Here is an 8,652-nt window from a genome sequence, read left to right on the forward strand (position 1 = left end):
GCCACAAAGATCTTTGCTCTATCCAACACCCCTAGTGGTTTAAAAGAAAAAAGAGGGAGAAACTCAAAACTCAAACCATCGGGGCTCTTACAACATAGCAGGGCCATGTTCTGCCTGTGGGTCACCCACAGGCATGGGTGCTCCCCACTCTGGCTGCAGCTCAAACATTCTGGTCTCCCCCAGCCTCCGCAGGCAGACAGAACAGCAGAGGAGCAGTTCACGGTGGGTCAGGGAGCGTGCTCCATGTGTTTTAGCACGTACTGCCCTGGCCAGGGCCCATGCACCCCTGTGCCATACTAGTTACATCACTTTCTGGCAGGAATAACTTGCCTGGGCACAGAAGCCAGCCAGAATTAGGGCTGGTTGTTCAGGCCTAACGCGTTCGTGTATTCTGGCCAGACCTGAAGACGACCAGAATTAGGGCCCTACTTTTAAGTGCCAAGTGTTATTATTATTGTTCTAAACAAAATGTACCCAAACATTTCCCACGAAGAATCAGCTGCTCTACAACTTTATCTAAAGAGTCTCTCCTGGGGAGTTACTCAGGAGCTTTGCCCAGAGATCTTCCCCCGTCAGATCCTTCGGAATGGGTTTGAACTGCAACTGTTTTGTCAGCAGTAGCACTCATTGAGAAATAGATGTTATTCACGTTGCTTAACGCCGGACTGGAAGGTGTTCAGCTATGACAGTGATGAGAGCGGCGTGAGTACCTACAGAGAACGCAACGCCCAGTGACTCTCAAGGGCCAACTGATGCTTTCCTACTTTAAACCCGACGGAAGACCAAGCCACTACGGCCTCGTAATCTAAAGGGGCTGCTCATCAGCTAAAAGCCTCTGGTTTTGATTTTTCCATCTGGAAAAGGTTTAGAATAAATCACGTTTAGTGTTGGACACTAAAGTCTGGGGTCACTGAATATTTGTAGCTTTCTGCCTGTGTTTGTCAGTTTCATGTCAGGTTTGAGTGGTGCCCCCTTAATGTTCATTGTATGGTCAATCAGGCTTTGCTACTTTGCAGTGCCTGCTGTCTCTATATGACCCTATCAGCAAATGAGCTTCTCCTTCCAAGAGCCAAATTACTGAAAATTGGTAATACCTAGCAATGTTAAATCAGTGAAAGACAGGCTTCAAAATGCCCATTTTGCTTTCACCGTCCCCGCCGCTCAGTGCGGTTTGGTTCTTTCCTCCTATATAGCATTTCAGCAGCAGCTAATGAAGTCCTTTAGCCACACACCCAAGCCCCAGTTCAACAAGGCATTAAAGCATGTGCTTGTGTGTTTTACTGAATAAGACTGCACTACTGAATCAGGGCCCCAGTGCACATTTGGAAGAGGCAGGGATGTAAACTGAAAAAATAATAAAATAAAAAGCAGTTTTCTCTGGGAAGTGAGAAAAGTGATCAGATGTCTTAACAGAATTTCTAAGCTATGTATGGTGGTAATTAAAGGAGAGAGTGGATTACACATGGCAGGTATCACTGTTAATTATGAAATTCACTGGTTTTATTGTTTTGGGACTATTTACAGGGGTATTATTGTAGTTACATCTTTAGTGTTGTCTTTGTGGGAAGATTTTCACATTGCCAAAATAGGTTATTCCTATATATGTACACATACAAGCAGGCGCACCCACTGGCCAAGATTTCCAAAAAGGACTAGAGAATCTGGATGCTTCATTTTTCAAGGACCCAGCTTGAGATCTCTGAAAGGGACCTGATTTTCAGAAAGCGCTGAACACCCACACTCTGAGAATTAGCCAAGTATGCCAGTGCACAGGCTAAAACAGGGCCGGGGGGATAAAACGCGCTTTATGAACAGAACCCCAAACGTGTCAGGCACCAGAGCACCAGGCTTGCTTGCTAGAGTAACCCCACCCTTTCTGAACTTGAATGATCCACACTGCCACTGCATGCACGTCAAGGCTTTAAAAACAAATTTCCTTCTTTTGTCATTAAAAAACCCAACAAACTGTTAAGCACACCACCACCAAATACTAACAGTCTTAAAAAAAAACTGATGCAAGAGTAAATCCAAACCAGAGTTAAACACAGAACACGAACATTGCCTGGCTTTTTAAAAATTGCTCCACTGCCTATGTGCTGGAGCTCAGAAAACATGCCCCAGTCCTACAAACACTTATGCAAGTGCTTGACTTTATGCACTGCAAATAGTCCTGTTGACTTTAATAGGACAATTCACAATGTACAGAATGAAGCACACACCTAAGTCTCTGCAAGATCAGGGACTCAACCCATATGCTTAACATCACACCCTGCGGGCAGTCCCAGTGAACCCTGCTTACTGCATGTATGGCTAAGCAAGTGCAAAAGCCTTTGCAGGATCAGGGTCTAAATAAGCATAAAGTAGTATTAACTGCCTCAAATGACAAAGTGGGGTTCCGAGGACTTTTAAGACAATTTCAACTGCGAGACCTCGTCTGTGTACACAAGCCACTGAAAATCAAGTGTTACAATGAAAAGACAGACGGAACTTTTAAAACTTTCCCTACTTTACATTGCCAGATCAAACTGAGGGGAGGGGAGCTATTTTAAGAAAGGTGTGCGTTATTATTTCCAGTGGAAACAGTTGTTTTCAAACAAAAGCTCTCTGTGTAAAGCCCCAGATGTTGCCAAAGGAAAAGGTGGAAATGAAATTGACTATAAACCAAAGTGAAACTGATTTTCAGGCCTGGTCTGCACTAGGAACTTTTGCCAATACAGCCCAGTAGGAAACAGGACCCATCCTGATTCAAGGCCCACTGAAATCAATGGGCCTTTTTCCACTAGCTTCAGTGGGCTCTGGATCAGGCCCACAAAGAGAATTTTTTACAGTCATGACCTCACCTATCCAGCCACTTCCATTCTTCCAGTCTTCTTAAAGACTATGACTGATACGAACAGGTCTGAGACTGGATGGACCTTATTCTGGTGAGTGGTGCTAATGAAGTCAGTGGAACTATTGGCCTAAGCACAGGCTGCGAGACTGGGCCCAACAAGTGCACCAAGAATGGCACGTTTGGAAGCCGCCAGGTCCAAGACGCAGTTGGAGCCTGAGTTGCTGCCCGTGGGTTTTCTATCCTCCCTGCATGGAGCCTTCTTCCAGGTCACAGATGTTCTAGGAACGGCCCCCCACACCCTGGCTGTGCTTATGCTCGTTTCCCACCGGTGCACTCAGACCCCATGGCGGCTAGAACACTGACAGTACCTTGCCCGCACCAGCTTCCACTGTCACCCCCGGGGCACAGCTGCGACGATGGGAGACCCTAGGAAATTAAGTCTTGTTCTGTACAGACAAGGTCGGTGTGTGCAAGGCTCCAACACACAGCCTCCTCCATTCACCTCACCTCCATTGCAAGTGAGCCCTGGTCCCGCAACAGAAGTCATCATCATCCCAGTCATGTGCCTGAACTCTCAGCCCCACCCCTCCACCCCCGCCTCCCCAGGGCAGGGGCCTGGCCTGATCATTATGTGGTTTGGAAACGGTGCCTGCTTACAGCCCTCAAACAAACAAACACACACACACACTTCCCACCGTCCCTCTGGCCAGGGAGTGCTGGGCCCTGGATTCCAACAGCCCAGCGGAGTTTACACACAGGGAAAGAGTCTGGCATAAGGGAAGCAAAGTGACTGGAGGAAAAAAGAGAGATGTATGTGAGAGTGCTGGGGGGGCAAGTGGAGGGGCTGGCAGGAGAACTTTAGGGGTGTTGGGAGCAGTCACCGGGTGGCACTGGGTAGGGTGTTGGGGGAATGCAGAAATGCACAGGGGTAGACAGGGAAGTCATTTTGGGTGTGTATGGGGCAGGTAGGGAGAATCAGGGTGGGTGCTGGGGGCAGACAGGAGAGATTGATGGCTGGGGATGGTGGGTGCTGGGGGGCAGGTAGAGAGGGGCACACTGGATGTGGGGTTGGCAACGGGAGTCATTCTGAGTGCATAGGGAGCAGGTATGGGGGGCATCATGCTGGGAGCAGGCAGGAGTACAGACAGTGAGTGCGGGAGGGACCAGCAGAAGGGGGGCAGTGGGTGCTGGACAAGGCAGCAGGAACCAGTGGCTGTTAGGGGTACGGACAGTGGGTGCTGGGAGATCAGCAGATGGGGGGGGCAGTGGGTGCTGGACAGGGTGGCAGGAACCAGGGGCTGTTAGGGGTACGGACGGCGGGTGAGGGCAGTGGGTGCTAGAGGGGCAAGAGGGGGGGGACAGTGTGTGCTGGAGGGGGCAGCAGGAACCAGGGGCTGGAGGGGGCAGCAGGAACCAGGGGCTGGAGGGGGCAGCAGGAACCAGGGGCTGGAGGGGGCCGGTCGATGGCCGCTGGGGGGGGCAGCAGGAACCAGGGGCTGTTGGGGTCTGGTCGGTGGCCGCTGGGGGGGGGCAGCAGGAACCAGGGGCTGTTGGGGTCCGGTCGGTGGCCGCTGGGGGGGGGCAGCAGGAACCAGGGGCTGTTGGGGTCCGGTCGGTGGCCGCTGGGGGGGGGCAGCAAGAACCAGGGGCTGTTGGGGTCCGGTCGGTGGCCGCTGGGGGGGGCAGCAGGAACCAGGGGTTGGAGGGGGCAGCAGGAACCAGGGGCTGTTGGGGTCCGGTCGGTGGCCGCTGGGGGGGGCAGCAAGAACCAGGGGCTGTTGGGGTCCGGTCGGTGGCCGCTGGGGGGGGCAGCAGGAACCAGGGGTTGGAGGGGGCAGCAGGAACCAGGGGCTGTTGGGGTCCGGTCGGTGGCCGCTGGGGGGGGGCAGCAAGAACCAGGGGCTGTTGGGGTCCGGTCGGTGGCCGCTGGGGGGGGCAGCAGGAACCAGGGGTTGGAGGGGGCAGCAGGAACCAGGGGCTGTTGGGGTCCGGTCGGTGGCCGCTGGGGGGGGCAGCAGGAACCAGGGGCTGTTGGGGTCCGGCCGGTGGCCGCTGCGGGGGGCAGCAGGAACCAGGGGCTGTTGGGGTCCGGTCGGTGGCCGCTGGGGGGGGCAGCAAGAACCAGGGGCTGTTGGGGTCCGGTCGGTGGCCGCTGGGGGGGGCAGCAGGAACCAGGGGTTGGAGGGGGCAGCAGGAACCAGGGGCTGTTGGGGTCCGGTCGGTGGCCGCTGGGGGGGGGCAGCAAGAACCAGGGGCTGTTGGGGTCCGGTCGGTGGCCGCTGGGGGGGGCAGCAGGAACCAGGGGTTGGAGGGGGCAGCAGGAACCAGGGGCTGTTGGGGTCCGGTCGGTGGCCGCTGGGGGGGGCAGCAGGAACCAGGGGCTGTTGGGGTCCGGTCGGTGGCCGCTGCGGGGGGCAGCAGGAACCAGGGGCTGTTGGGGTCCGGTCGGTGGCCGCTGGGGGGGGGCAGCAGGAACCAGGGGCTGTTGGGGTCCAGTCGGTGGCCGCTGGGGGGGCAGCAGGAACCAGGGGCTGTTGGGGTCCAGTCGGTGGCCGCTGGGGGGGGGCAGCAGGAACCAGGGGCTGTTGGGGTCCGGTCGGTGGCCGCTGGGGGAGGCAGCAGGAACCAGGGGCTGTTGGGGTCCGGTCGGTGGCCGTTGGGGGGGGCAGCAGGAACCAGGGGCTGTTGGGGTCCGGTCGGTGGCCGCTGGGGGGGGCAGCAGGAACCAGGGGCTGTTGGGGTCCGGTCGGTGGCCGCTGGGGGGGGGCAGCAGGAACCAGGGGCTGTTGGGGTCCGGTCGGTGGCCGCTGGGGGGGGGCAGTAGGAACCAGGGGCTGTTGGGGTCCGGTCGGTGGCCGCTGGGGGGGGCAGTAGGAACCAGGGGCTGTTGGGGTCCGGTCGGTGGCCGCTGGGGGGGGCAGCAGGAACCAGGGGCTGGAGGGGGCAGCAGGAACCAGGGGCTGGAGGGGTCCGGTCGGTGGCCGCTGGGGGGGGGCAGCAGGAACCAGGGGCTGTTGGGGTCCGGTCGGTGGCCGCTGGGGGGGGGGCAGCAGGAACCAGGGGCTGTTGGGGTCCGGTCGGTGGCCGCTGGGGGAGGCAGCAGGAACCAGGGGCTGTTGGGGTCCGGTCGGTGGCCGCTGGGGGGGGGGCAGCAGGAACCAGGGGCTGTTGGGGTCCGGTCGGTGGCCGCTGGGGGGGGCAGCAGGAACCAGGGGCTGGAGGGGGCAGCAGGAACCAGGGGCTGGAGGGGTCCGGTCGGTGGCCGCTGGGGGGGGCAGTAGGAACCAGGGGCTGTTGGGGTCCGGTCGGTGGCCGCTGGGGGGGGCAGCAGGAACCAGGGGCTGGAGGGGGCAGCAGGAACCAGGGGCTGGAGGGGTCCGGTCGGTGGCCGCTGGGGGAGGCAGCAGGAACCAGGGGCTGTTGGGGTCCGGTCGGTGGCTGCTGGGGGGGGCAGCAGGAACCAGGGGCTGTTGGGGTCCAGTCGGTGGCCGCTGGGGGGGGCAGCAGGAACCAGGGGCTGTTGGGGTCCAGTCGGTGGCCGCTGGGGGGGGCAGCAGGAACCAGGGGCTGTTGGGGTCCGGTCGGTGGCCGCTGGGGGGGGCAGCAGGAACCAGGGGCTGTTGGGGTCCGGTCGGTGGCCGCTGGGGGGGGCAGCAGGAACCAGGGGCTGGAGGGGGCAGCAGGAACCAGGGGCTGTTGGGGTCCGGTCGGTGGCCGCTGGGGGGGGGCAGCAGGAACCAGGGGCTGTTGGGGTCCGGTCGGTGGCCGCTGGGGGAGGCAGCAGGAACCAGGGGCTGTTGGGGTCCGGTCGGTGGCCGCTGGGGGAGGCAGCAGGAACCAGGGGCTGTTGGGGTCCGGTCGGTGGCCGCTGGGGGAGGCAGCAGGAACCAGGGGCTGTTGGGGTCCGGTCGGTGGCCGCTGGGGGTGGGCAGCAGGAACCAGGGGCTGTTGGGGTCCAGTCGGTGGCCGCTGGGGGGGGGGCAGCAGGAACCAGGGGCTGTTGGGGTCCAGTCGGTGGCCGCTGGGGGGGGCAGCAGGAACCAGGGGCTGTTGGGGTCCAGTCGGTGGCCGCTGGGGGAGGCAGCAGGAACCAGGGGCTGTTGGGGTCCGGTCGGTGGCCGCTGGGGGGGGGGCAGCAGGAACCAGGGGCTGTTGGGGTCCGGTCGGTGGCCGCTGGGGGGGGGGCAGCAGGAACCAGGGGCTGTTGGGGTCCGGTCGGTGGCCGCTGGGGGGGGGCAGCAGGAACCAGGGGCTGTTGGGGTCCGGTCGGTGGCCGCTGGGGGAGGCAGCAGGAACCAGGGGCTGTTGGGGTCCGGTCGGTGGCCGCTGGGGGGGGGGCAGCAGGAACCAGGGGCTGTTGGGGTCCGGTCGGTGGCCGCTGTGGGGGGCAGCAGGAACCAGGGGCTGGAGGGGGCAGCAGGAACCAGGGGCTGTTGGGGTCCGGTCGGTGGCCGCTGGGGGGGGGCAGCAGGAACCAGGGGCTGTTGGGGTCCGGTCGGTGGCCGCTGGGGGGGGGCAGCAGGAACCAGGGGCTGTTGGGGTCCGGTCGGTGGCCGCTGGGGGGGGGCAGCAGGAACCAGGGGCTGTTGGGGTCCGGTCGGTGGCCGCTGGGGGGGGGCAGCAGGAACCAGGGGCTGTTGGGGTCCGGTCGGTGGCCGCTGGGGGGGGGGGCAGCAGGAACCAGGGGCTGTTGGGTGCCGGGGGACGGGGGGTCCCGGCAGCTGGGGCTCGGGGCTGTCTCTGCCCCGGCGCAGCGCCCCAAGCGCCCTGCCCCGCGCCCGCGCCGAGCGCTCGCTACTCACAGGCTGACCGTGGCGTTGGGCAGCAGGCGCGGGTCGGGCGGCTCCAGCAGCTCCTGGTCGCTGCAAATCACCTTCCTGCGGGCCGCGCCGGGCAGGCCCGGCCCCTTGGGCCGCTCCCCCACGCACTTGCAGCGCGGGGTCTGCGCGGGGCAGCTGCGGGCGCCCCCCGCGCACAGCCAGGCGGCCAGGCAGAGCAGCCCGGCCGCGCAGCGCATCCCACGGGGCGGCCCCGAGCCCATCAGCCCATCCTCGCCGGGCGCCCCCGAGCCACGAGACGCCGCCCCCGGCCGGGGCTCCGCTGGAGGAAGGGCCGGCCCTGGGCGCACAGGGGTGCGGGCACCCTACAGCCAGGTCCCGGGGGCAGCCATGCGCAGGGTCCCGGCTCCTTCCCAGGGGCTCTCCGCCCTCACACCCCCCCGGAGCCGCCCCGGCGCCCGGCTGCCTCCCGCGACTGCCCGGTGCCCTGCGCTGCCCGCGGCATGGTCGGGTGGGACGGGGGGGTCCGCGGCTGCCGGCGGCGAAGCGTCCGGCTGCTGCGCTCTGGATGGGACCTAGCGGTTTCTGCGGCTGCCGCTCGGGTCCCACCCCCGCTCCGCCAGGCCCGGCTGCGGGGCCCTAGCGCCTCCCCGCTCCCAGCCCGGCCCCTGCGCGCCCGGGGCCCCCCAACTTCCGCGCGCCCCCTCAGCCGCCGGGCTCCGCACTCGCCCCTGGGTCCCGTGCGCGGCCCCCTCCAAACCTGCGGGGTTCATGCGCTGCGCACCAGCGCTCCCCGACCGCGTGCGCCCCCTTCCAAATCTCGGGGCCCCTGGCGCTTCCTTCCCCCGCGGCACCCGCCCTCCCCGTGCTCTTACCCGGAGTCCCCGACGCCCTGCTCCCCCGCCCAGCCCCACTGAGCTGCGAGGGGCCTGCAGACGGTGCCCCCCGCCCCGAGTGCCTGGAGGGAGGGTCTGTGGAGAGGTAGAGGGAACCTTTCCCCCAGGCCCTGTGCCGGGACGCAGCCCTTGGGCGGTGTATAAT

General features: G+C 62.8%; 1 protein-coding gene across 2 annotated transcripts in view; it reads right to left on the bottom strand.

The window, feature by feature from the left end:
• Window positions 1–8,309, bottom strand: part of ADGRA2 (adhesion G protein-coupled receptor A2) — a 104,568-nt gene extending 96,259 nt beyond the window's left edge. Inside the window, exon 1 of one of the 2 annotated variants that reach the window (XM_073325421.2) lies at window positions 7,636–8,309. In XM_073325421.2, coding sequence (XP_073181522.2) covers window positions 7,636–7,874 — 239 coding nt within the window. In that variant the 5' untranslated portion in view covers window positions 7,875–8,309. The remainder of the gene's footprint in view (window positions 1–7,635) is intronic. The other variant, XM_073325422.2, reaches the window with a different exon arrangement.
• Between the last annotated feature and the right edge of the window lie 343 nt (window positions 8,310–8,652).

The sequence above is a fragment of the Lepidochelys kempii genome, chromosome 26, assembly GCF_965140285.1.
Source record: "Lepidochelys kempii isolate rLepKem1 chromosome 26, rLepKem1.hap1, whole genome shotgun sequence".
NCBI classification, from domain to species: Eukaryota; Metazoa; Chordata; order Testudines; family Cheloniidae; genus Lepidochelys; species Lepidochelys kempii.